Below are 27585 nucleotides of genomic sequence, written 5' to 3'. Positions count from 1 at the left end.
TTCAATCTATACATGTTTAATTTTTATTACAAAGTATGATGGGCAGAAAATACGGTACTTCTTATACAGGAGGCTGAAACAGAATGAAAGGGCGAAAAATTAGGTTAAATATACTCAGGAAGTGAGAAACAAAGTCATCAATCTAACAGGCCACTTTCAGATGCCTCTCAAGTTGTCGTCAACGGAGAGCGACTGCTGTGGTCTCACTGCGCGGCGGCAATGTCTGATGACACGCCCGGTGTCCTAGCAATACTGTGAACATTATCTTTAAAGAGCAAAAATGATTACAGTACACTTCTGCAAGGGGCCACGGCCTCTCCACCTGACCACGGGATGCCACAAGACCTACAGTATAGAAGAAACATTTAAATATGTAACAGGAAAGGAAGGTCAGATGCGCTATGCTAAAGGAGACAGTAAACTGGCTAGAGCTTACCATATCAGAGGACAAGAAATCTCCATTTTCTACTTAAAGGTTTGTACAATCATGCTACAAATTCACACTCAGGGTAGAGGAGAGGGATGAAAAGTCACTGATAAAAGGTCATAAAATACACAGGAACCAAAGCAGAATGATCCATACTGACTAAAGTCAAAGCTTTAGTGCAACAAGTTTCATAACATACTGTGTACCATATGCCACGGTCAACCCAAGGTGAGAACGTTCCTTTAAGATAGTAGCTATCCCAAGTTCATGTCACTGGGCTGTCCCCAAGGTGGTGCTCATCAGTTTTCCAGCTGTTACACAGACTGCCACCATCTTTCTTCTGAGTTCGTACTTGCATTAGCTTATCCATTTCTGGTTTGCTACACCAGTCCGAGCCTCTTGGGGAAGGCACCTGCACGTTTCCATGTTTAAAAAATAACATCCAGAAAGTAGCCTGAGCGCACCTGGTCCATCCTGTGTGGCCATTCGTTTCACGTGGACCGTTAGCAGCAATGACAACTGTGGGGGAGGCGGGGAGGGGAGGGGGGCTGTGGAGGGGCAGGCTCTGCCACTGGAGACTCAGCAGGCGAAAGAAGAGACTCCTGACTCCGCTTGGTTCCTCCCAGGAAGAATCCCCATCAGAGTGCCAGTCTCACCCTCCGTCCTCCTGCTGAAATGCAGGGAGGAGTCGGCCCGGAGGCTTCTCAGCTGGGCCAGGCGGTCCCACGAGGATGGGGAGGGTGGAGGGACTGGCCGGCCTGTGTTTGGTAAGACCCCGCACCTCCTACAGGTCTCTGCAGACCAGGAAGTCAAGGCCAGGTGAGCTGGGAGAGAGTTCTGTGGCTAGGTGTCAAGGTCAGGAAGTCAAGGCGAGGGGCAGCTGGGGGAAAGTCCTACGGTGGAGAGGGAGCTCAGAGGGCCAAGAAGAGAGAAGACGGGAAGCTGGTGCAAGAGCTCCATGCCAGAGCACGGTTTCCTGCACGGAATACACGGGCTCAATCCCAGTCCGCGTGGCTGCTTCTAATCTTGCTTTCTGCGGTTGAACCTGCAGCCCGAGCAAGCCACGATCTGAACCGGCCTCAGGCCTCCCGTCACCTCTGCAAAGTGTCGCTTTCCACCCCAATCACCGCCTGTGGCTACAAGGCTCGCTCGGCCCTGACCGTCCCCCTCTTCCCACCGGCTCTCCGTGAGGGCTCAGCAAAGGCCGGTCCAGGCCGAGGCCAGATAAGCCCATCCCCGCCACACGAGACTGTCCCGCAAACGCTGCCCCGCCTCAGCCTCCGGTCCTCAATCTCCTCCTTTCGTCTAAGGAAACTGCGCCCTAACTCTCCTAACCTTTCAGCCACAAGTATCTCCCAAACCTCGTAGGAGTCTCAATTTCTGGGGGTGGGTTGGGGGTGGGGGGGAGTGTTCTTCTCTAACTTTAACCGGCTCAGCAATTACTTTCCCTCTTCCAGCCCTAACCTCGAGGCCCAGGTCCTCCCTGGAAGGGCACTGTCCATTCTCCCAGGTGTGAGTACTGCGGCCCTAGGGGTTCCTGTGACCATTCAGAGCTCTCTGCTGGTGGACTGAGGCCAGGCCACCCGATGAACAAGGGAGCACCGGCTCAGAGGTGACGGGGGCTGAGCACGAGGGCCGCCAGCTGCTCTTCCTCAGGGAGAGTTGATCCAGGGTCCTCCCTCTGTCTCTCTCCCCCTCTCTCTCTCTCTCCTTCTCTGGGTGGCAACATAAGAATGCAGGTAAGTTATGTCGGTCCTTGCTTTTTTAAATGACAGCAAATCTCTACTGCTTGGTATGTGGCCGGCTGTGGGGTTTCCTGAGGTGTGGGGAGGCGAGTCTCACCTGCGCCTCAGATGGGAGCTCAGGGCCAGACCACAGGGCCCCGGGGGAGGCCGTGGAGCATCAGAAGCAAATGTTGTTGGTCCAGAGTTGCAGAAACTTTCCCTAAATACAGCCAATTACGACCGAACCGCCCCCAGACTACTTTCAAGTCCCAGCTGACAAGCTTCCTCACTGCTCAGAGCTGAGGAAAGAACAGACACGGGAGAGACTCTGGACTCAAAACTCGGCGGGGAATGCTCTGGCCCAGTCTGACCTTCACCTGTCCACGGGAAGGGATGGTGGGACTCCTGGATGGAGCCAGCAGCCACGGGCCGGGACTCGCCTTCAGAGAAGGACCCTGAAACGTCACACACAACTGAAAGCAGAGGCAGAATCTGGAGATCCAAATGACACCGTGTGAATGGGGGGAGGGGTGATGGCCACGGAGTCCTCCACGAGGCAGCAGGGGAAACACCACAACCAACAAAGCGTCTTTCCCTCGGGAGTAGCCACTGGGAAGTAAAGCAGAGGGCTTTGGGGACAGGGTTCTGTCTGAAAAGGAAAGCTGAACCCCAAGTTCAAGGGCCCAGGGAAACAAAACAAACCGAGTTGATTCTCAAGAGCAAGGCAGGCCTAAGTGGACAGGCCCACCGAGCAGCCTGTGGCTGCGCTGAGGCTGCAGGGACCTTCCCGCACAACGAAGCGGGCACACCAGGCAAGGCCAAGAACCGCTCTCCAAACGCTGGGCACGTCCCACCCTCCCCTACGGACTCACCCAATAGCAGAGTCACACACAAGTCCCTTCATGGAACTCACCAGGTAACGGAAACAGACCACACAGCCGTCAAGGCCAATACTGCTCAATCCCAAAGCCGGGGCACGGCGGGCAGAGGCTGGGACAGGGCCCTTAACTGGCTGACTCCAAGTCTCTGACTCTAGGTCTCTAAGTTACTAAGGTCCTTCCCTTACAAGTCTCCCACACCTCTGTATGTGTGGTGCCTGGACTCGAACCCAGAACCTCACACATACAGGGTCCACGCTCTACTGCTGGCTGAGCTCCATCCCCAGCTGCCCCCCACACTCTGAAGACTGTGTTTCGGATGAGACGTACAGACAGTGCTTCCCACACAGGACGCCCACACCTCAGGGCACGCCCTCCAGAGGCCCGGTCACGGCACAGGGAACCGGGAGAAATACCGAAATCCAGCTGACAGATACTTCTTGCCCATCATTTAGAACATGAAATGGGACGGGTCGGGCAGACTGGCTGGGGGGAAACAGACTGAAGCCATGTACTGAACGATGCCGGTTCCCCTCGGGCGGGCACATCCCCACTCAGCCTCAAAGGGGCGGGACCGAGGTATCTCTGGGAGCAACGGATGGTGTCACTCTTGGCTGTTTGGGAGCCCAGCGGGCCTTTGAGAAGAGCCAGGATGAGGACAGGGGGGAGGGCGCGCCGACTCCCGAGCACCGAGGCGGCTTGGGACTCCTGGTCGGGGAGGTTCTGCTCAGGCAGTGATTCAAGCAGGCAAAGTGCTCTGGGGATCGAGGGCCCGGCGCCAGCTTCCGGCCCCGAGGGACGAGGGGAGGGAGGAGCTGCCGGGGAAGACGAAACCAAGGAAGAATAAACCAGCAGGAGGAAAGTTCTTTTCATTAAAAAATTAGCCTGATAGGTAAAAAATATACAAAGTCGAAATTTGTTCAAGACACTAATAATAGGAGAAAAGACAACTGCAAATTAGCGCTTGTTCCCACGTAAGTGCTCACAGGGGCCGGGAGAGGAAAGAGGGCTGCCTCGGGCAGCAGAGGGCCGGAGGTACAAACACCGCCAGTGCGTGGGATGCTCAGGAACACAACCGCTGACAGACAAACACACAGAAACTGGAGAACTGAGGGCCCGCGAGGGAAGAGGAAAAGCGAGAGAAACAACAACAATCTTAACCCTCAGCCCTGGGCCGAGGAGGCGCCACACAGCCCGGAGCCTGGCACGGGGCTGGCTGGGAGCTTCGACAGCAGCTTCTGGTGACAGCGGGTGCAGAGCAATGAGAGACATACTGGCCACCGGAAACACGTTTCTTCTTACTTGGGGGGTGGGGCAGGGGCAGAAGACACACAAGCCCCTGCCTCACGGGCACGGCGCCACCAGCACTACACTCGGAGAATCTCCAGGCAGTTGTTGTAGCAGATGGCGATCCAGTCGGGCTGCGTGGACGCCCACTGCACATTGTTGATCTCGCCTTCGGCCGTGTAGGCCAGGATCGGGTCCTCGATGGCCCGGGGCATTTGCTGGATGTCCCAGATGAGCGCCTGATGGTCATCCGCTAAGGGAGAGAAAACCAGCAAGCAGGGTCACAACTCAGGCTGTGGGGAGACGGTTCCCGGCCTTGGACGGGGTGGCAGGTGGGGGAGACATAGACAATGCTCATCTAACGGAGGAGGAAGCAGATTCAGCGGGTAGGGCATTTGCCTTGCACACAGCCGACCCGGGTTCGGTTCCCAGGATCCCATATGGTCCCCTGAGCACCACCAGGGGTAATTCCTGAGTGCAAATCCAGGAGTAACCCCTGAGCATCACCGGGTGGAAACCCCCCCGAAAAAAAAAGAAAAGACACAGGGTCAGACAGATCCCAACTAACTGTCATTTTTCAGCCACTTCAGTACTCGAGTGGTTAAAGATTCCTCTCAGATGATTCACTTTAATCGGATGTCCTCCCCCCTCCTTTTTGGGGGCATGGCTGTGGGGGCACACCTGCAGTGCTCAGGGGTTACTCTTCCTTTGCATGGGGGAGCAGGGGGACCATATGGGATGCCAGGGACCAAACCCAGGGCTGGCTGTATGCAAGGCAAGTGCTCTCCCTGCTGTACTATCTCTCCAGCCGGGGGGGTCCCCTTTTTACGGATACTATACTTCAATGAATATAATGCTATACAAGTAATGAGAAAAAGTTTTTTGTAAAGGCCATGGGAAACATCAAGAAAGAAGGAAATCACTTTAACAATATATATGCAGCATGAAAAAATTACTGGAAGAAAATATAACAAGATAAAGTGGTAAGAGCGATGTTTCACTTTTCTCGTTTCTAGGGTTCTAGAATATGCTCACATGTCAGACACTCTTACAATCAAATCAACATGTTCTCAACTTAAGAGAAGGGAGGAAAGACAGTGGCCTTCACTTGCACGGTGGCCCTGGCTGCCACCAGCCCGTCTAGCTGTGACAGTCCAGTTCGTACAACAAAAGACCCAAGTTTCACCATGGACCCTACCAGTCTGGGCTCACTTGGACCCCGTGGCCGGGCAACTGGGCAGATTGGGATGCCCTCTGGGGACAGCTGTGTCAGGAGGTCAGGGGAGTTTTCAACGCTCTGCATCACTGAAGCGCTAAGTTCCTCTCCTCAGTGCTCCACCGAGCGTGACCTCCGCCAGCTGGGAAACAAGTGGGCGATAATGTCAGGCCACGACCCGGGCTTCAGAGGCTTCAGGAGACAAGCCCCAACCGCTCCTAGTGAGACAAACCGGTATGACCAGGGCCCAAACCAGGAAAAACTTCACGACCTTGAAATGAATGCTAGCGGGGCTGGAGCAATAGCACAGCGGGTAGGGCGTTTGCCTTGCACATGGCCGACCCGGGTTCGATTCCCAGCAGCCCATATGGTCCCCTGAGCACTGCCAGGAGTAATTCCTCAGTGCAGAGCCAGGAGTGACTCCTGTGCATCACCAGGTGTGACCCAAAACAGAAAAAAAAAAAAGAAATGAAAGCTAACAGGGCAGAAAACCACTGACCTGCCCAGCCCTTTGGCTCCAGAAAGAGGGAAAGAGGATGCACTGAAGCAAAGAGCAGGGCCCAAGGAAACCCGAGACCCTGAACAAAGAAGCCACAGCAGCGAGGGCTAGGGCTGGGGCACGGAGGGGTGCGGGCATATGAAGCAAAAGGGTACTGGGACCTGATGAGTGCATGTCCCCAGATTCGGGATGGGGAGTCACTGACTGCTGTCAGAAGGTGAACGACACGGCTGTCGCTGTCCTGTGCCTCCACACCGCGACTCCTTGTAAAGAGACGTGTCGTGTCTGGAGTGAGAGTGCAGCTGGCCAGCCTGTTCTTTCACTTGGGGGAGAGCCTCCCATGATCAGAGGGCCCGGGGGTCGCTCTTGGTGACCCTCGGCCAACAGGGCTGCAGAGCTCTGTGCTTGGGGGTGGCCAGAGGCTTCTCTGGGGTCTGGCTAACAGTGGATTATCTACAAACCATGAGCCACCGAGGAGGGAAGTGACCTGGGGCCCTTCCTCTGGCCGAGCACTCACTCAAGACTCCGGGCATAGAAGTTGGGAAGGCCCAGCACACGGCAGCCCCAAGGAGTCTGTCCCAGTCAAGACACCACCCCTCAGGGCTGGAGAGATAGTACAGCAGGTAGGGTAGTTTGCTCCCCAGCATCCCATGCGGACCCCAAGCACTGCCAGGAGTGATTCCTGAGTGCAGAGCCAGCAAGACCTGGTGTGGCCCCCAAACAAAACAAAAACAAAAAAGACGGGGCTGGAGTGATAGCACAGCGGGTAGGGCGTTTGCCTTGCACGCGGCCAACCCGGGTTCGAATCCCAGCATCCCATATGGTCCCCTGAGCACCGCCAGGGGTAATTCCTGAGTCCATGAGCCAGGAATGACCCCTGTGCATTGCCGGGTGTGACCCAAAAAGCAAAAAAAAAAAAAAAAAAAAAAGACATGCCCCTCTGCTCCAAATTCTCTGGGCCCGCCTGATTTCAGGGACGGCCAGCAGGAGTCACCAGCCCACGGCCATGACTGGTGTGCGGGAGGCCCGAGGTCAGCGAGGGTCTGAGCACAAAGAAATACAGATTGCTTGGGTTCTTCAAGTAGAAGGAGGGTTCCTCTGTGGAAAGATCCTTGGGAAGAAGCAGGAATCACAAGCTGAGGGACACAGGAGGATGCTTCTCCGCCCCTCCCACCCCACGTGTTCTCTTCCTGCACAGTTACCTGCGGTACAGATGTGGCAGGATGAATGCGGGGCCCAAGCAATGCCATTGACGCAGGCCCGGTGGTTGTTTAATCGAGCCACAGGCGTGCAGGGAACTCGGACATCCAGAATCACGACCTGCAGAAGCAACAACAATAGGCTCACGGCTTCAGGGTGGTAGATCAGGGAAAAGAATAAAATGAAAAAAAGACACCACACAGGGGGAAAGGGTAGAAGCATAATGTGTTCGCTTGTGCTGTAAGACTGGGGGAGGGGGCCCTGTCCCCAGTGCACCTAGTGGAGCGGCGAAAGTAAACAAGACTCAGTGGTTTAGAGTCGGTGCCTGAAACCTATTCTGGCCGCGGCCCGTTCAACTGCGTTTCCTCCCTGTGACCCTACCAACCTCCCTCCCCCATTTTCACTGTTTTCCCGTGTGGCCCCCTAGGCTGAAAACGCACTTAAAACAGCACAGGGCTTCTCATCCACAGAGAGGGCGCAAGTGGGTACCGTCAGTTTAGAGAGCCCACGAGGCCCGCAGGGGCAGGTACTGAAACTGGGCACGCTGATCTGGACAGATCTGGCACCCCCTCTGCGCCCAGCCCCGAAGCCCAAGCAGAAGTCTGGTGTGCTGAGGACACTCTACCAAAGCCCGTCACTCACCACCTCCAGCCACCGCTGTCCCGTCTGCTCAGGCGGGAAACACCACCCGAACCACAGAGGGGCAGCGCTGCACCCGACTCGGGCTGGCGCGGGCTTTGGACAGAGAGCTCCCCGCCCCGACACCTCGTCTAGCTCTAACACAGGCTCCTGTTCCAGTGCGGGCTTTCTAGTCTGGCACAAGGGCACAAGGGGGGTGGGGGACTCCTTCTGGTTGGGGCTCCTGCAGGGTGGGGTGCACTCGGCGTGTAGTACACCTTCCCCTAACCCCTGCCCTGACACTCCCCGAGACCCGCCCAGGACAAAAGCCCGGCAAAGCACTCGCCTGCAGGGGGCGCTCACCTCCATTCCGTCCATGGCCATGGTGGCCAGGTAGTTGGGGTCCTGCTTGTTCCAGCAGAGGCGAAGCAGAGGGTGATGCTGGGGGTCTTCGTAGATGATGGTGCTGTGTTCCAGGTGGCGGAGGTCAAACATCCGCACCGAGCCATCAGCGCCCACCGAGGCGAACATGTCCCTGCCTCCCCCAGCCCGGCTAAACGCAATGTCATAGACCTGGTGGTGAAAGAAAGGCCGGTGTCAGGCCCGCAGCTCCTTTCCCTGCAGCGGGGACTCCGCCATCCTCGTTCCTCTAAGTCCCTGCCAAGACCCCAAAGGAGCCAGACCGAAGCCTGGGGTCTGCAAAGATCATTTCTCTGGAGAAAATGGCTGAGCTTGCCACGCTCTTCCCAGGCTCCTGCTCCCCCAGCGCCCATGCCAACACGGGCACTGCCCTGCCGCCCAGGGCCCGGAACCCAGCAAGTCTCCCCTGGGCCCGCACGGGCTCCTGGCGGCTTCCACAGGCATGTGGATCAGAGGCAGCTCCCGGACCACGCGCATGGCCATCAGTGTGAGCGGGAACCGGCCCTCCTGTGGCCGTCTGGGGACAGACAAGTTGGTTCTGTGGGGCCACCCGGGTGAGAGCCTCCGTGGCCAGAGAGCAAAAAGGGCTGAATCACAGGAGGAGCACCGAGGCTTAGGTAACCCCCACAAGGCTTAGGTAACCTTTCCCACCCGGTGTGTACCCACAAGTGACTCAATTAAGGTTTGATTTCCTCTTCTTTCTCTTCTTCTTCCTCATTTTTCGCCACACCTGACAGTGCTCGGGGCTGAATCCTGGCTCTACCCTCAGGGATCACTCACAGCGTGCTCAGGGGACTATATGAGATCGCCCCCAGGTCAGCCATGTGCAAGGCAAGCGCCCTACCCGCTGTACTCTTGCTCTGGCCCCCCGATTTTATTTCTTGACGCAACGCCATACATCACTAAGGTCTAAGGAAAAAGCAGAGGCAGAAGACAATGGGAAGCTTCAGAGGAAGAAAAAGACAGAGCCCAAGTCATTTCCAGACAAGCAGGGAGTGAAAGGTGAAAATGAGAAACAAATGTCAAATGAAACGCACCTTCTGGGGTGATGGATAATAATGGGCAGCGCCTTCGGGGCCAAGGGGGAGAAATCTCTCCTGAGTGCTGGCCTCTGCCTGCTCGCACCTCTGCCCCGTGAGGACTAACTGCCACGAGCAGCTACTTCCGTTTTACCCCATAATTTCCTCTAACTATGAATAAATTATGCTTCCCATTCTACAACAGGAGTCAGGAGTGGTTCATTCAGGTCAAGGTTACTTTAGGCCTGAGCCTGTCAGCAGCCCCGCAGGTGACCAGACCAGAGGAAGAAGGTACTCAGCGAGGAAAGGAACCCACTGGAAGCTCCCACTCCTGGATTTGCAGAACCCTCCTCCATGCCCCCTGGCAACGAGAGTCTCCAAAACCAGGGAGAGGGGGTGGGGAGATTCTGGGGTGCTGAAGGTGCAGGGGGTACCCTGTCCTCAGCAGCCACCCTTGGGTTCCTCTCCTCAAGGCCAGAGAGCTGGTCCAGGTCAATCTGCTTTTTTATTTTTTGCTTTTTGGGTCACACCCAGCAATGCTCAGGGGTTACTCCTGGCTTATGCACTGAGGAGTTCTCCTCGCTGTGCTCGGGGGACCATACAGGATGCTGGGAATCGAACCCGGGTCAGCCACAAGCAAGGCAAACGCCCTACCTGCTGTGCTATCGCTCCAGCCCCACAGTCTGCTCGTAAGGTCCACTCCTGGCCTGCTCTCTGCTCCCCTCTACACCATGCGAGAACTCATCCCAGGCCGTGCGAGGGAGGGTCCCAAGCCCTTTCTTCCCTCTCTCTATTCCCAGCAGGGCCGCTGTGTCTCAGCCTCCCACTCTACAGACAACCTCAAGATTCCAAGCTAAGGCCAAGGCACCCTCTTCTTCTTCCTCATTTTTCGCCACACCTGACAGTGCTCGGGGCTGCACCCCCGAACTTTTCCAATAAATCTAAGAGCGACATCAGCATTAAAAAGGAAACAAAAAGAACATTTCCGAACAGTCTCAAATGAACATAGTAGAATTCCTAAAAACAAGGTAGAGGAGAACTGATGAGTTAGGCTTGTGTACAGGAAGCGTTTCCTCTTCCTACAGTCCCCGCACTCTCTCCCCCTTCAAAGGCAAGTTCATTTCAAGGTGCTACTCTAATATGATTTTTCAATCTCATCAGGCCCAAGTCTGTCTGTACGTCATCACTGAAAACAGCCATCTGGGGTGGGAGCTCGGAAGGGAGAGAACATACCCGGTGCGTGTGAGGCCCCGAGTTCAGTCCTTAAGCTGCACAGCCTGTGGCCTCTGAGCAGGTAAAAACACAATTGAAAGAAAATAATAATCCAAACAAACAGCAATCCCAGGGCTGGTTGGGTTTCCACATGTTTTGCAAGGAGGAGGCCCCAGGTTCAATCCCGACCACCCTCACCCCAAATCAATAATCACAGTCATCTCCAGCAAGAAAAGATCAATGAGAGATAGTTGGATAAACTGTGCAATTAGGGCCAGAGCGACAGAACAGTGGGGAGGGCTCTTGTCTTGCACACAGCCAAGCTGGGTTCAATCCCCAGCATCACAAATGGTCCCCCCCAACCCCCACCAGGAGTGATCCCTGAGCACAGAGCCAGGAATCAGCCCTGGGCTCCGCTGGGTGTGGCCCCCAACAAAACAAAAATGAAAATAATAACAATAAATTGTGTATATCAGCCAGCGATTTCTTTACGCCTTCATTTACAGCCGTGTTTTCCTCTCTTTTGACATCTCACTACTTTCTCTCTAGCAAGAAGACATCGGCAGTATGATTTCCCCATGATCTGCAAAACCTGGAGAGACCGTTTTGACCTCTCACCACGGAGGGCAGAGAAAGCACCAAGGACAAGAGAAAGAAGAGCATCTTTACCTCTTTGTCATGGGCAATCAACTGGGTTTTCACGTGACCAGACACAAGATTCACTCGTCCCAACACCTGCCCCGTCTCCAGCCCCCAGATGGTACAAGTCGTATCGATGCTGGAGGTGCCTGGCGACAAGCAGAACAAGTCAGTGGCCGGCAGAGCCGCTGGCACGCTCGCCCCACACCGGGGCCACGCACCTGCCCAGCCGGGACACGGCGTGCCCCACCCCAGGCCAGGAGGCACGAGGAGCTGAAGGAGCCCCAGGCCCACTGCTGGGACCACGCGTCGGGAAGACTCCGCTCCAGAGGGACGGGCACCCGCATCCCCAGACAGCCTCCTTTCCGCCCCGCCTGAGTCTAGGGTGGTCCTAACTCTGGGGGGCCGGGGATCGAACCGGGGCCTCTCACATGCAAGGCACGTGCTCTACTGCTGAGCCCCAGCCCACTTTCCTTCTTCCACGGGCAGGGCCTTCTGTCCCCACCCCTTACCTAGGAGATAAGGATCCACCTCATTCCAGTCAAAGGATGTCAGGGGGGCACAGAAATCTGAGTTCTTGTTATTGTTCAGCAGACATTCCAGCCTGGTCTCCGTCTCACCAACCTGAAGGAACAATCACTTGGAAACATCAGCCAGTCCCCCACTTCACAGAAAACTCTTGTGTAGAAGTATCTCAGTAAACAGAAGATGGGGGCAGGGGGGAGGCAGGACATTTTCTCCTACCGAGAACAAACTCAGAGGAATTCCCTAGATGTTGCTTCTTCCCAATTGTCCTCTTTGGTTTTTCTTTTTTTTTTTTTTTTTTCTGGCACGGGGTTGGGGGTACACCCTATGATGCTCAGGGCTTACCGCTGGCTCTGCACTCAGGAATCACTCCTGGTGGTGCTCAGGGGACCATGTGGGATACTGAAGATCAAATCCAGGTCGCCGTGTGCAAGGCAAACGCCCTCCCCGCTGTATTATCCCTCCATCCCCCGACCCCACCCAGACTTTGAAGGTTTTCTCACCATGCCCCCTCTCTGAATCTTGGCACCCTGCCTGGCAGACCATGATGTTTCTATCAGGTCGTAGAGGAGAGGCCACTGGTGCTGGGCTCAGCTGCTGGCCTAGAATCCACTGCTCTGCATTTTGTTTGCTCAAAAGTATCTTAGCTTGGGGCCGGAGCGACAGTTCAGCACCGGCAGGCCGTTTGCTGCAAGTAGCCGACTGGGGTTCAATCCTCGGCACCCCATAGGGTCCCCTTAAGTCTGCCAGGAGCGAACCCCCAGAGCCAGGAGGAAATCCTGAACACTGCTGGGTGTGAACCCCCCAAACAAAAAGGAATCTTAGCTGTAGACAGTGAGAGGCCCCTGCGGCCCAAGGAAGGTCACACTGCCCAGCGCCCAGCACAGTGCCAACAACTGGACTTCAGCGAAGCTTGACCTCGCTGCCTGGAAAACCTGCTGAGGCCTGGCCAGGCCGCTCAGAGCCGCCCCAGCTGCTCACTGTCTCCCGTCAGGTGTCTGGGACTCCCAGTGACAGGGACGCTGGGACAGCCCGACTTACCCTCCACACCCGCAAATAGTCGCCACTGGTGGCCAGCAGGTCTGGATAGACGCCCTTCGTGTCGGGGATCCACATGAGCTTCGTGGTCGGGTACGGGTGGTCAAAGGTGTTTCGGCAAATAAACTCTGAGCTCTCTTCATCGAGACCAACAAGCTGGACCTGTGTAACGACAGAATCGAGCCACTGATTCTGGAGCAGGAGCAAATACTTCCGCTCCCTGCTCAGAGATGGAAGTTTGTCCTTTTCTCAATTTTAATTTTCTGGGCAACACCGGGCGCGGGCAGTGCTCGGGAGACCGGGCAGGGCCAGGGATCACACTCGGGTCTCTTGCATGCAAGGCGCGCAGGCACTCAGCCCTGTGAGCCCTCAGAATCAGAGATGGCACACAGCTGCCCTCGGCGCAGTCAAGAAACCCCAAAGGCCGAGTTACATTCCAACAGCACAAGGCTGCAAAGAGGCGACACTGAACCTGGCTGTGTGAAGCCCGGCACCTGCACCCTGGATCACCTGCTCAGAGGAGGCCCTGCTCCCCCTGACTCGCCAGCCACCCATCTCCAGCAGCGGGGAGAGCGACCCTGTTAGTCACCCAGGGGCTTCCAGCGCTCGACCAGGAGTGTCGCAGCCCTGCAGATCCCCATTCAAAGAAGTACTGCCTTATCTGAAAAGATGCCACTTTGTGTCACTCCGGTTGTCTGCAGTGTCTCTATCTACTGAGGAATAACATGTGGAAACACTATAACTTACTTATCTACCAGCGAGTGTTTGGAATGCCTGAGAGTGCTTGAGACATCATAACTATTTTTACTATGAACACTTACGTATAAACTGGGCTTGCTTCTTTCCTTTTTTCATTTTGGCTTTTGGGCCACATCCAGCGGTAGCCAGGGCTTATTCCTGGCTCTGTGCTCAGGGATCACTCCTGGCAGGGCATGGGGAGCCACATACATGGCCACATGCAAGGCCAGAGCCCTGCCCACTGCACTATCTCTCCAGTCCCTGCTATAATTACGTTTCTATGCCCAAACAATTTATATACAAGTATAAAGGCTTTATCTCAAACTTAAGAAAAATGGGATACTATATCCAATGGCTATAAAACCTCTTTAAAATTTGGGGATTTAAAACTGGAGCAATACTATGGGGTAGTGCACTTGTCTTGTTTGTGACCAACCCAGGTTCAATCCCTGGCCATCTTATATGGTCCCCAAAGACTGTCAGGAGTAATTCTTGAGTGCAGGGCATTGTGAGATATGGTGCCCCCAAATACCAAAATAAATAAAAATAAAATTTCAACAAAATATTTCTTTCTCAGGTCAATTGTAAATCTACCCACACCCATCATCAGAGAACAAATACGACTTTTTCCTTTTTGGGTCACACCCAGCGATACACAGGGGTTACTCCTGGCTCTGCACTCAGGAATTACTCCTGGTGGTGCTCAGGGGACCATATGGGATGCTGGGAATCGAACCCGGGTCGGCCACGTGCAAGGCAAATGCCCTACCCGCTGTGCTACTGTTCCAAACCCTAAATGCAGCTCTTGACAGTAATGACTCGACAACTGCTCTAATGGAATGCACCATTTGCATCCTGTTCAAAACTTATGACACCCTTTATACTTATGTGCTTATATCCTGGTATCTTTATTTTGAGGGCCAAAATCTTTTTTTTTTCTCTTTTTTAAAAATTTTATTTTATCACCATGTGGAAAGTTACAAAATTCTCAGGTTTATGTCTCAGTTATACCGTATTCAAACACCATCCCTTCACCAGTGCCCATATTCCACCACCAAAATCCCTGGTATACCCCCCCACCGCCCCACCCCAACTGTATAACTGATGCATTTCACCTCATTTTCTCTTCACCTTGATTACGTTCCATATTTCAACACAAAACTCACTACTGTTGTGGGAGTTATACCCCCAAACAAGATAACCCTATTAAGAAAGGATTTGATAATTAGTTTTCCATTAAAAGACTGTATGTTTTCAGGTTTTAGAAAAGGTCGAGCGGCTGTGTTAGCGGCCGCGAGGCTCGGATGTGTCCCAGTCCCGAATCCCGGAGCCGTGTTAGTTGCTGCTCAGTGTTGCCAGGGCTCCATCTGGAGAAGGTGTGCAGGCTGCACCTCCTCCTTCCGGCTCCCCGGTGTTGTTTGAGGGCCAAAATCTTAAAAGTGGAATTTCTGTCCAGAACATATGCTTATTCAATTTTTCAGTAGATGCTGACTTACTCCTGTGGGCTGTAGAAAATCACGCTCCAGGACGTAAGGTATTCACTTCCCATACTGACGACAATACCAGAAACAAAGATTTAATTTTTTTTTCTGTAGGTATATGTGGAATATGATGGTTGCCCCCCACACACATGTGTGCTTTGGGTTTACTCCTGGCTTTGTTCTCAGGGGTCACTCCCGGTGGGACTCAGGGGACAACATGGGGTGCCAGGGATCAACCTGGGTCAGTGGTCTGCAAGGCAAATGCCCCACATGCTGTACTACCTGCCCTCACAATAACTTAATTTTACAAATCTTAAAAGGAAAAGAACATTCCACAGTCATCTCATTTACTTTTTTTTTTTTTTTTTTGCAAAGAACATTCCACAGTCATCTCATTTACTTTTTTTTTTTTGCTTTATGGGTCACACCTGGCAATGCTCAGGGGTTCCTCCTGGCTCATGCACTCAGGAATTACTCCTGGTGGTGCTCAGGGGACCTTATGGGATGCTGGGAATTGAGCCCGGATCAGCCACATGCAAGGCAAACGCCCTCCCGCTGTACTACTGCTCCAGCCCTTCATTTACTTTTATTCAGTGGTGTTGGAGGGGAGACTGGGGCACACCCATCATCGCTCAGAGGGTATGATCTGACTGTATGGTGGTACTCAGGGGACCCTATGTGACGCCAGGGTTTGAACATGAGTTCGGCTCACCATTGCCACATGCAAGTCGAGTGCTTTACCTTTGCACTCTCTCCAGCCCTCCTGTCCCTTTATTATGTGTGAGGCGGAGCACCCTGTTTAGAGGTCACTTACGAAGTGGCTATGTTTCCTCTCTTTTCCTAGGATTCTAAGTAAATTGGCTTCTACTGTCTATTATATTCTGAAAATCATTTCCCTCAGCTTAACATTTGCACATTTGTTTTGTTTTGGGGGCCGCACCTGGCAGTGCTCAGGGATCACTCCTCACAGTGCTGGTGGGGGGGACCATATGTGGTGCCAGGGGTCGAACCCAGGCCAGCAGTGTACAGGATAAGGGTCTTACCCCTGTACTATCTCTCCAGCCCTCACTTGCAGTTTCACTTTGCCCAGGACATATCCTTTCACACACAAATGTTCGATTTGTGCATACTATAATCTGCCAATCTCTCATCTGACTAGATTTAATGACAGTCTTAGAGACAACCTTCTCCTCTGCTCATCCCATACTGAGTTACCGTCTGTAAGACTACTCCCCACCCCGCCCCGCCCACCCCCATCTCTCCATCCCTTTCCCCACACATTTGCTTGGCTGTGGTGCTCCCACACTTAGATGTAAGAAGGGTGTGAGTCCTGGTGAGCTTTTGTGTGAGCACTGTAGCCACCACCGGTGAGCACTGCAACCAGAATGTGCCCAAGTGTCACTAGTTCATCCCTTCTGACATTAGCAGTGCCCACACCATCTGTCTACAGTGTGGCTGGACTCGCCTTCAGTCCTAGGGACCACAGGAAGCAGAGCTGCCAGGGCCACCTTGGCACATATGGGAAGGAACACTTGCAAAGCAGGCATCCAAGTCACTGAGCTACTCCTCTGGGCCCTGGAAAGTTTTTCTTTCTACTTAAGATATGTGAATGGGAATTGATTTTTTCACACGCAATGACACTGGGTTCTACTTTTTCCTGCCAGCAGGTGAGCAAAGTACGCATACAATTTTATTGACCTCCCCCACCCCCAGTGAATTATTGTTCTAGCTTATCACACACATTTCCGCATATACGCAATCAATTTTGGCATAATTCTGCGTGGTTCCACCAATCTCTCTGGCTATAACTATATCAACTCCAGTCTCTGAATTTTTATCTCACAGGGAATACATTTCCCTCTGTTTTTCACTAAAATCTTTCTTCCTACAAGTTTTCCTCCCTATCAGCACAGACTGATCCCAAGACGGTCCAGGCAGACTATTCTCTGGTTTTGGCTCTGCTTTGCCTTCGGTGCCTCTTGGTGTATCTCACTCGGCATATCTGGGCTTCAGCTTCCTCATCTTCCCAGACGTTGTGATATGTGGTGTTTTTTTCTAATTGGTCCATTCCCTTAACTGGAAAACCATATACTTTTTCCTTAAAACATGATCAATTTTGCAAAGTGAATTATCATTTTTAAAAGGACATTTTTTCCCCATGCCAACCTTCCCTATCCTTAAGCATTTTCTCAAGTATTGACAGAAGCACAATCCCTAAGAGCGACAGCCAGCCCCTGTTACACCATGAGGCCATACTTACATTTTCTTTCTCTCTTACAGAGGACATGCTCACTCTACCTGGATGTGCAAAAGATTCTTTTTTTTTTCTTTTTCACCCTTAAAAACAGAAACTTTCCTAGAAAATATCTGTACCAATTGCTCTGTGTCAAACTTTCTTGAGACATAATTTAAACTCATTATCTCAAACCTTTGTTTCAATTCTTAGACTACATTTCTGAGTTTTTGTTTCATTTTTTTCTTCTTTTTCTTTTTTTCTTCTTTTTTTTTTGGCTTTTTGTGTCACACCTGGCAATGCACAGGGGTTACTACTGGCTCTGCACTCAGGAATTACTCCTGGTGGTGCTCAGGGGACCATATGAAATGCTGGGAATTGAACCTGGGTTGGCCGCATGCAAGGCAAACGCCCTACCTGCTGTGCTATTGCTCCAGCCCCACTGTTTCATTTCTTTAATCTCCATCTTAGGGGCCACCAATTCCACCTAAGTTAGATTTTCTTTATTTTCTTTCTTTTTTTTTTGCTTTTTGGGTCACACCTGGTGATGCACAGGGGTTACTCCTGGCTCTGCACTCAGGAATCACCCCTGGTGGTGCTCAGGGGACCATATGGGATGCTGGGAATTGAACCTGAGTCGGCCGCGTGCAAGGCAAACACCCTACCCGCTGTGCAATTGCTCCAGCCCCAGATTTTCTTTATTTTCTGCTTCTACTCTATCTAGTTTTTTTTTAAATCATTCCACTTTTCAAATCAGTTTCCTTATCTTTCACTGGGGTTTGAGCAGTAATTATATTCTTCTTCCAATGCAGCTCTTAATTCTGTGATAACTTTTTTCTCATATATATATATACATATATATATATACATATGAGTCATAGTTGGCTGTGTGCAAGGCAAATGCCCTACCGTCAGTACTATATTGGCAGCCCTTTTTCTTCCTTTCTTGTCGTATCTTTCTATAGCTACTGTGCTGATTTCCAATGAGGCAATGTCTTCCTAAACCAGCTGAAGGAGGTTTCTACGAATGTGATGCCAGGGAGCCAAGTTCCAAGTGAGTAAAAACACAAGAAATGTTTGCATCCATCTCCCTAGGCAACAGAGAAGCCGCCAACTGCGTACAATTCAATCTCTCTTAACTGATATATCTAATGATTCTAGAAAAGATGATGAGACTTCGTGTTTCTGTGAACAGCAAAGTTTCCTGGTTACTCAACGTGTCCAGTGGGGTCCAGAGGAAGCCCTGCTGCTAGCCCATGCACCCTCTTCCACTGTCCCAAACAGAAGGTTGTTAATTTTGCCTGCCAAAGCCCTACTCTGGCTGGAGGGACAGCTCAATGAGTCGGAGGACACGCTTTGCATGCAGAAGGCCTGGGTTTGATCCCTGGAACCACTTGTGGTCCTTCAAGCACTGCCAGGAGTGGCCCTGAACATTGAGCTAGGTGTGGCCCCCAAACACAACAACCGATTCTGGAACTGTGCTCTTCTCAACTAAAATCTAGTCATAAACACCCTTTATCACCTCCTTGTTAGAGCCACTGAACCTTCACTGCAATACTGCTGAGGAAGCAGGAAGGAAACAATCTGACTTTAGTTCCCTGATTCGGTTCCCTTCGTGACTGAAGCTACCTTTCTGTCTTTTGCTTCCGGTCTTTCCTCTCTTCCTGAACAGAAGTGCTGCTGTTTTATTGCTTTCTTCCCCTAACTTGTTTCTTGCAGACTTCCTTGGGGTGCTGCCAGTTAAACAAGGAATGAATTTGTTCTGCAGGTAGTGTGCCCTGCCTGAGGCAGCACTTTTGTCCAGGATCCCCAGAGAGAATTAGTCCTTTCACTGTTTAGGAACAGGAATGGAGAGAATTGAAACAAGATTTAAGAAAAACAAACAAACAAGCAAACAAATAAATAAATAAACAACATTAGTTTTAAGTTCTCCTGCTGACGATCTTGCTAGGGACTAACGGAGCACTACAAAATTCAAAATATTAAAAATACTCCTGTACACTTAAACACTTTCTCTCTGTAGCTGCTAACATCATTTCTACTAATACAGGTCACAGAAGGTTACCAAGTATTGGCACAGCCTGCAACACACTGTGCCTTAATAACTATCTGCTGAACTAATGGGGTGAATGAATGAGAATCCAGAAAGGCTGCACTCACACTGAGAAAAAAGAAACAAACTAAAATCAAAAGCATCATGCAGTAAGGTGGCTCCATGTTTAAAGAAAGAAGATCTCGGGGCTGGAGCAATAGCACAGCGGGTAGGGCACTTGCCTTGCATGCAGCCCACCGGGTTCGATTCCCAGCATCCTATATGGTCCCCCAGCACCACCAGGAGTAATTCCTGAGTGCATGAGTCAGGAGTACCCCTTGCGCATCACTGGGTGTGACCCAATAGGAAAAAAAAAAAGGAAAAAAGAAAGAAAATCTCAGAGGAATCAACCAAGGCTGACGGGCACGCACTTTCCCAACAGTGTGTTCCCATGTGTCTCAGCCAGTTCCACTCGAGCAATGGTCCAAAGATCACAGCTGGGAAGATGCTCAGGGGTAGAGCACAGACCTCACTGGTCTGGTCTTGGGTCCAACTTCTGGCACCAATCCAAGGGTGGAAAAAAAAAATCTCGTTATCGTTAGAATCTCAAGAAAATGGGACTGAAACACTAGATGCTAATTCTTATAGCATAAGTGGCCAGCGAGCGTTAGGGCACACCAAATTCCTATCACCCTGTCAATTCTATTCAAAACCAACCCTGACATGCAACTGTGTGGATCAGAAGCAAAGGGATCACTACCTATCTTCTCCAAAATTAGGGGCAATAGTGCCAACCTATATCACAGGTATTACCAACTATTTCTAAGACAGAGAAAAACAAGAGAAAATGGACTTCTACTAGCAAATCACAGTGCTTGGAATGTTTCTAGACAACATCATCAGTTTGGAAAGAATTGAGGGGGGCCTGAGAGGGACCTGGAAATGGCACAGGAGGTTCAATCCCCTGCACCACATGTGGTGCCCTTATCCCCACCAGGGCTGATCCCCGAGCACAGCCAGGAATGATCCCTGAATATTGCCAGGATGGCCCCCAAACAACAGCACAGTGAAATAAACAAAACAACAAAACAAACAAAAAAACAAACCCCCCAAAATAGACAAAAATAAAGAATTGAGGAAATTTCTTTCCCTTAGGTCTTCAAAAGGAAAAATGAACTTTCCTTATCTTTCCTTTCTGGAAAGACAAAAGCTTTCCTCTCTGAAAAATACAAAAGTCAAATTTACCAAATACTCATAAATTTTTATTTTTATTTTTTATTTTTTTTGCTTTTTGGGTCACACCCGGCTATGCACACAGAGTACTCCTGGCTTTGCACTCAGGAATTTTCCTGGGTTATATTTCAATTACAGTTACAACTGCTGATATTTCTCAATCATGTACAATATGCCAGAGTTCTTAAGCCATGGAGCAATACCTTAAATCTTATTTATAATACCTTCGATTCACCAATGAGGAAGCTGAGACACAGCGGCTAATTCTGACAAGGCCATACGAAACTTGGAAGTGGCAGGACTGAGCCTTCAACTCAAGCTACCCTGAAGATCCAGTGAACAGCTTTTTCACGGGAGGGATGCGCAGAACCAGTGTTTCAGTGAAAGTGCTTAAAACTAATACATTACAGAGCTTGGAATAATTCCAGACAACAGCATCGGTTTGAAAAGAAATGAGGGGGAACCAGAAATGGAAATGCAGAAAGACGAGTACTTGGATTCCAGCCTCTGGCTGGCAGATGCCAAAGTAACTAACTCCACGGCAATGCTTCACTGTGCCATCTGGGCCACCTGTGTCTACATCACCTGAAGAACTGCTAACTTTGGGGGGGGGCGGGGGGAGTCAAAAATTGTACAAGTCCCAGGGAAGCCTTACTCACAAAGAGTTTGAGGAAACAGGCGTGGGAGAATCCAGTGGGCAGGGAGCTTACCTTGCATGCAGCCAACCCAGTTCAATGCCCTGCACACATATGGTCCCCCTGAGTACCTCCAGGGAGCACTCCTGAGCACAAAGCCAGGAATAGGCCCTTAGCACCGCTAGATATGGCTCAAATCACCACCCCTAAAACATAAGTTTAAAGTGCCACTGCTCCTATTCCCGTCACTACGTTCTCCAGCAGAGACCATGAAACATAAACCCTAACTGCCGATAATGAACCTTCGATTTTATTCTAGGTGCAACTGATAGAACCTGGTTCTTAATTCTGCTCTGATGCTATGATTTCCAAATTTTCTGATAAACTTGAAGGCAAGTTCTTCTTTATTGGGGGGTAAAAGGGTGCTGGGACCACATCTGGCTCGGCGCTCAAGGATCACTCCTGGTGGGCTCACGAAGCCAGATGTGATGCCAGGGATTGAACCAAGAGAGACCACACGCATGGCAAGCGCCCTACACACTGTACTATCTCTTAGGCCTCTCAAGTTGCTCTTCAAATAGATTTAATTCCATTGAACTAGGAAATCTTATTATAGGAAAATATGATTATATCATCAGAAAAAAACTGAAATTGTTTTCTTACAGTCACTATCTCCATATTTAAAATAGTGAGCATGGTTCTGGCGACCGAGCAAGCTGCTTAATGGCCATGATCCCAGAGACTCAGAAACAAATCTCGGAACCCAGCGGCTCTTGGCAAAAATGCACCTGGATTTCACATTAGATTTCTGGTGTCGGGCCACCCCAAGCGGGAACAGATTTCGTGTCTTGACCTGTTCCCCCTGGAGGCTTGGTTGCTGCCATCTTCCAGAGGCCTCTGGACAGCTAGGAGGGGGCCCGCAGTGACAAGACAGGCAAGGCCTCATGGGATGGGGGTAGAGCCGGCCCTTTTCTCCCCCGCCCCAACGAGCTCTCGAGTCATCCCCACATCTGAGCCCTTTGGTGACTGAGCAAGCTGCTTAACGGCCATGATCCCACAGACTCAGAAACAAATCTTGGAACCCAGCAGCTTTTGACAGAAATCCCTCCAGATTAAATTTTTAAAACTTCAGAATTCCAAAATCGGGTGGCTGCTATTGTGACCACACGACATCATATGCTATTCATAATCAGCAATAGAAAACAAATTGTCTAATGTTGCCTTTTCGGCATTTCTGAGTGCTAGAGTAAAATCCCAAATAATAATGGTGGGTCTTGTGTTGAAATATTGAATGTAATCAAAGTAGAGAGAGGGAGTAATGTGGAAATCATCTGCCACATAGGTAGGGGGAGGGTGTGTGATGGGGGGTATTCTGGGTTTTTTGGTGGTGGAAAATGTGCACTGGTGAAGGGACGGGTGTTTTATCACTGTATGACAGAGACTTAAACCCGAAAGCTTTGTAACTGCTCTCATGGTGATTTAATAAATAAATTAAAAAAGAGCATAGTTGGGGCTGACTGAACTCAAATTTCCCATGTACGAGGTCCTGACTACAACATCCAAATATCTCTGACACACACTGAAAAAAGATGACTTTGTTTCTGTTTTTAATCAATGTTAACTGGGTGAGCCCATTTATTTTGACCTCTGTTGGCAATCACTATCCATGGCAAAGCAAGCAATCAAAGATCTAAAAATTCCAACCCAAATTTTTAAATCTCCTGATATTATGAAATCCAGTGTCTTCATGGCAAGACTTCAAACTTGAACCTGAGAACCATTGTTTTCAAGTGGGATTTACCACCCGTCTGTTCAAGGCAGTTTCTACAGGTAGGTTTCTTACTTGGTATCCAAAAACTTGAACTAAAATATGATTTTTATATTTTCAAAAACCTCTGTCTGAAATTTAGCCTTTCCTTCCATTACACATGGAACCAGCTCTTCACAGCAGATTCAGAATGTGACTGTCAGAATGTGATTATTAAAAACCATCAACCTGGACTTGGGGAATGGCTCCAAGGACTGGAGCATATATTCTGCATATTGACGTCTCAGGTTTGATCCCCCAAATGACATGCCATGTGTCCAAATGTCCAAAAAACAAAATTAAAAATAATTAATTTTTTTCATATCACATTATAGTTCTTCAACATTTTTTTTTTAATTTATCTGGTTTGGGACCACACCTGGCAGTGCTCACAGTTCCTCCTGGCTCTGCACTCAGGAGTTACTCCTGGCAGTGCTCAGGAGATCTTTTGGGATCTTTAGGGGTCAAACCTGGGTCAGCCACGTGCAAGGCAAAGTGTCCTACCTGCTGTACTATCTCTCCAGACCCAACATCTTGAAATAGTGTTTAACATCATCACTACCTCAAAATTACAGAAATAATTTAATTTTTTTAATTTATTTTTTTGCTTTTGGGTCCTACCCGGCAATGCACAGGGGTTACTCCTGGCTCTGCACTCAGGAATTACTCCTGGCAGTGCTCAGGGGACCATATGGGATGCTGGGAATCGAATCTGGTTCAGCCACGTGCAAGGCAAATGCCCTACTCACTATGCTATCACTCCACCCCCCTCAAATTTACAGAAATAATTATACCAGTGGTATAATTTGATGAGCTGATATAATAGTATATACTTAAAAATAATTTTGAGAACCATAATCCTAGGCATTTTAAACATTTGCAGACACAATTATGAGAACAAGTGTACCAGCTTAAGTTAAAACCCTATCCCAGACAGGAGGGGGGCACAAAAACTAGATTTTTTTGTGGGGGGAGGATTCAGGTCTGGTGAGGCTCAGGGCTTACTCCTGGCTCTGTGCTCAGGGATCACCCCTGGCAGGGCTCAAGCTACCATACAGGGTGACGGGGATCAAACCCAAATTGGCTGCATTCCAGGCAAGTGCTCTACCCACTGTATTATCGCTCTGGCTCCCACAAAACAGTTTTAAGATTCTGCATGGCCCATTGCATGGAAGTGAGTTAAGACACAGTTTTGGTTTTTGTTTTTAATTTTTTATTGAGACACTTGGACAAGGTTATTTGTGATTGAGTTCCAGGCATACAATGTTCCAATCTCTTCACTAGTGTCCACTTCCCTCCGCCAATGAGTTAAGTAAGACATAGTTAACTGGGCCAGAGATGTAGTTTAGCAGAGAGCACTTGTCTTATATGTAGGAGGCCCTGGGTTTGATCCCCCTCAGGGCACACATGCAACAGGTAACTGCTTAGTGTTAGTATGGAGATAAATTGTTTGCATTTCGCTGAGAAGACCAGTGTGCCTCAGCACAGAAAAAAAAAAGTTTGTCAGTGTCCCTGACCAAAAAAAAAATAAAAATAAAAGGGCCACCTCAGCTAGTGCCCCTGCAACTGAGGTCTGGTACCAGTCATTCCACCAGCAGCCAAAGTGGGGTCCATCTCTCAGAAAGGGGACTCCTACTGCTTATCCAAATTGACCCTGAAAGTACTAGTACTAGAATCCAAACAAACAAGCAAAAAATACCAAGAACAAGGAGCTTAGCACCAGGGTTAGCACCAGGGCTAAGGCACTGGCCTCGAAGTGCAGCAACACTGGTTAATCCCAGCACTCAGGGGGTGCCTGAGCATGGAGCCAGGGATGGAGGCCTCTGAGCAAACGGCAATTGTCTCCATAAAAAAACATCGATTTCCACAAAAAGACTCAAGGCCTTTGAAAGGTCTTTTGAAAAATAAAAAGCACAACACACACACAGCCCCCTTTAACAACAGTTTTAGAAGTCTTAATTTTCCTAAGAGTTTCCTCTATCCAGGCCTTGGCTTCCTTTCCTAACTCTGCTATCTTCTATGGGCCATACAGAAGAAGGTGTGATTGGAAAAAATAATAAAGCGATATCTTGATTCCTGTGGGTCTTGGGTGGGCTTCCAGATCAGTGCACACTATCTGGGATCTGTTTGTAACTTATGTGTGTTTGTCTGTGTGTGTGTGTGTGTGTGTGTGTTATGTGTATTTGTGAACAAGCCTGTGTATTTATAAATTATATGTGTGTTTGTAAAGGGTATGCATGTGTGTTTGGAAACGGTTACGTGTACATGTTTATAAATTGTGTGAACTGTGACTGTGTGTAAGTTTTGTGTGCAAAGGGAGTGTGTGAGTTTGCAAGTAATGTGTGTGTGAATTGTCTGTGTTTAAGGTTTGTGTGTAAAGTGTGTGTGCTTATAAGCTATGTGTGTGAATGGTGTTTAAGTTCTGTGTGTAAAGGGAGTGTGTGTGTTTGCAAGTTAATGTGTGTGAATGGTGTCTAAGTTGTGTGTGTAAAGGGTGTGTGAAGTGACGTGTCTGTGAATTGTGTAAGTTATGTGTGTAAAGGGTGTGCGTGCGTGTATGCATGCGTGTGTGTGTGTGTGTGTGTGCGCGCGCGCGTGTGTGTGTGTGTGTGTGTGTTTTAAGTTTTGTGCGTGTGTCTGGGCAATAAGAGGCCTTTAGTTTCATCACTTTCTCCCAAGGGAATTCTGAAGAGCCTTAGCCCTAACTCTAGAGAAAGAGGGAGTCTGAAAAACAAGAAACAAACTTACAAAATTGAAGAGCTCTTGTTTAAAGGACCCTTTTCTTATTTAAAAAGACAAAGAATCAAAAAACAGCCTTTTCTACAACAAAAGCGGGGCTAGGAAAGGCCGGCGCGCGCAATGCCCAGCAATGCCCAGCAATGCCCAGCAATGCCCACAGCCCGCCCGGGGCCTAGGAAGGCCGGACCCACAGCCCGGTGCGGCCCCGTGCCCGGTACAGGGCCCTGTTCTCCCCAAGCCACGGCGCTGAGCCGCACTGGCCACAAACCACCAGCCCAGGGCCCCAGTTCCTGTGCTCAATCACGTTTGTGTTTCATACAATAAGGGATGTGACTACAAGGGGATGAAGGAAAGAAAAAAATTCTTCCCACTAACACTCCACAACTTTCACCAAATAAAAACGCGCGCGCTACGGTCAGCTTCAATTTAACGTGTCCAGCTTCCAAAGGGCCGTCGAATTGACGGATGCCCAGAAAAACTCAAGGTTACAGCAGTGCTGATCCGGGGATGGTGGGGGAGGGGCGGCGGGGTGGGAAGCGTGTGTGGTCGGGGGGCGCATTAGCCAGAGGAAACCACGCAAGCGCCTTCTCTATTCAGACAACGGCCCGGTAGGCCCATGGTCAGCCACGGCCAGAGCCCAAGATTTCCAAAAAAGACGCCGCTTTGGAGAGGGTGGTGGGCGCCAGTAGAGGCTAGGGACCCCGGGGGGGGGCAGATGGGGGAATTGGAGCAGCAGGAGGAGCAGGAAGAGGAGGAGGAGGAGTAACGGGGCTGGGCACCCCGAACAGGCCGGTGCGGAGAGGGGAACGAGAGGGATGCTGCGTGCCGGGGGGCTGCAGGACCAGCAGGTGGGACGCAGTCCTTCCTTCCCGCCCATCACGCCCTCCAACCTCCCCTGCCCCACGACCTAAGCAATGCGGCAGGGAGGGGGGCAGAGGGTGACGGACGGCGGGGCGCTGGGGCGTCATCTGGCAGCTGACCGGCCCTGGGCCTCAGTCTCCCCCCACCCCCCGAAGACAGGAAGGACCGGGAGGGGGCGGAGGTTGGGGGGGGTGTGAAGCCACGCGCCCCGGCACGCACGCGGGTACTGCAGCCCGCAGAGCCCCCTCCGCACACGGTCGGACAGAGAGGGGGGAGGGGGCGGCGAGGCAAGTGGGCGGGCGGGTCCCCGTCCCGGGAAGGGGAGGGCGCCCGCGACCCCCGCCCGGCCCACCTTGTTGTTGTACTCCTCCACGAAGCTGCCCAGCGCCAGGCGAAAGCGCTTGTCGGGCCGCACGCTCCAGTTCATGGCGTAGACGGTCCAGGGGGCTTCATACTTGTAGATCTCCTTCCGTTTGCCGTGGAGGGACATGGTGGCGGCGGGGCCGCGCTGCGGGCAGGGGCGGCGGCCGGGGCGCAAGTCAGGGGGGACGGTGGGCGCCGGAGGGCGGCGGTGCGGGCGCGGGCAGGGACGGCCTCGCCCGGAAGCGGGCCCGCGGCGACAGACGACGACGGCCGGGCCCGACCCCCCACTTTCAAACCAGCTCGGACTCGGACAACCACCACCTTCCGTTTGAGACACCGCCCCTCCCTCTAGGAACGGAAGCTACGCGACCCCCACGGCGGCGCCGGCCGTTGGCTACGCGACACGTCCTTTCGACACGGTTCCTGCTTGTCATTGGCTAGGGCACGCGCAGCTTCCGGGCCCTCCTCGCTATTGGCGATGCTGGGTGTCAGTCCAAAATCGTGCCCCACCCAAGTCCAGAGGGGGTGGGGCAAGTGATTTCAGAGCCGCAAAGGTCATTGGCTGATCAAGATGTCAGTCCTGGATAACGGCGCAGTGCGGGTGAATTGGGCGTGGGGGCGGGGGTAGGACGGCTGGCCTGCAAGTTCTAGGCCAAGTCTCTCATTGTGTAACCATTTTTTTTTTTTTTTTGCGACCTGCTCTGACTTCCCTTCTGCAGCCTTTATTATCAGAGGCTTTGCACACGCTGTCAATTAAAATG

At 51.2% G+C, this 27585-nt stretch overlaps 1 protein-coding gene across 1 annotated transcript; it reads right to left on the bottom strand.

Annotated features, from left to right (window-relative positions):
* On the bottom strand, positions 1-27171 carry DCAF7 (DDB1 and CUL4 associated factor 7). The gene is made up of 7 exons (XM_055130252.1): positions 26814-27171; positions 12706-12864; positions 11652-11763; positions 11170-11288; positions 8213-8422; positions 7234-7351; positions 1-4569 (listed from the first exon to the last, which is right to left on the bottom strand). The coding sequence occupies exons 1-7, from the start codon at positions 26949-26951 to the stop codon at positions 4397-4399; spliced, it is 1029 nt and encodes a 342-aa protein (XP_054986227.1). The 5' UTR covers positions 26952-27171; the 3' UTR covers positions 1-4396.
* Positions 27172-27585: the final 414 nt, after the last annotated feature.

The sequence above is a fragment of the Sorex araneus genome, chromosome 3 (assembly GCF_027595985.1).
Source record: "Sorex araneus isolate mSorAra2 chromosome 3, mSorAra2.pri, whole genome shotgun sequence".
Lineage (NCBI taxonomy): Eukaryota > Metazoa > Chordata > Mammalia > Eulipotyphla > Soricidae > Sorex > Sorex araneus.
Note: the sequence above shows the minus strand (reverse complement) of the source record. Positions and strands in the feature narration are given on the sequence as shown.

Coding starts and splice junctions, on each gene's coding strand:
- DCAF7 (XM_055130252.1), bottom strand. CDS start 26,951: ATGTCCCTCCACGGCAAACGGAAGGAGATCTACAAGTATGAAGCCCCC. Junction 11,289..11,651: donor GGTGGATCCTTATCTCCTAG/GTAAGGGGTGGG, acceptor GCTTGTCGCCAG/GCACCTCCAGCATCGATACG. Junction 8,423..11,169: donor TGATTGCCCATGACAAAGAG/GTAAAGATGCTC, acceptor TTTCACCACCAG/GTCTATGACATTGCGTTTAG.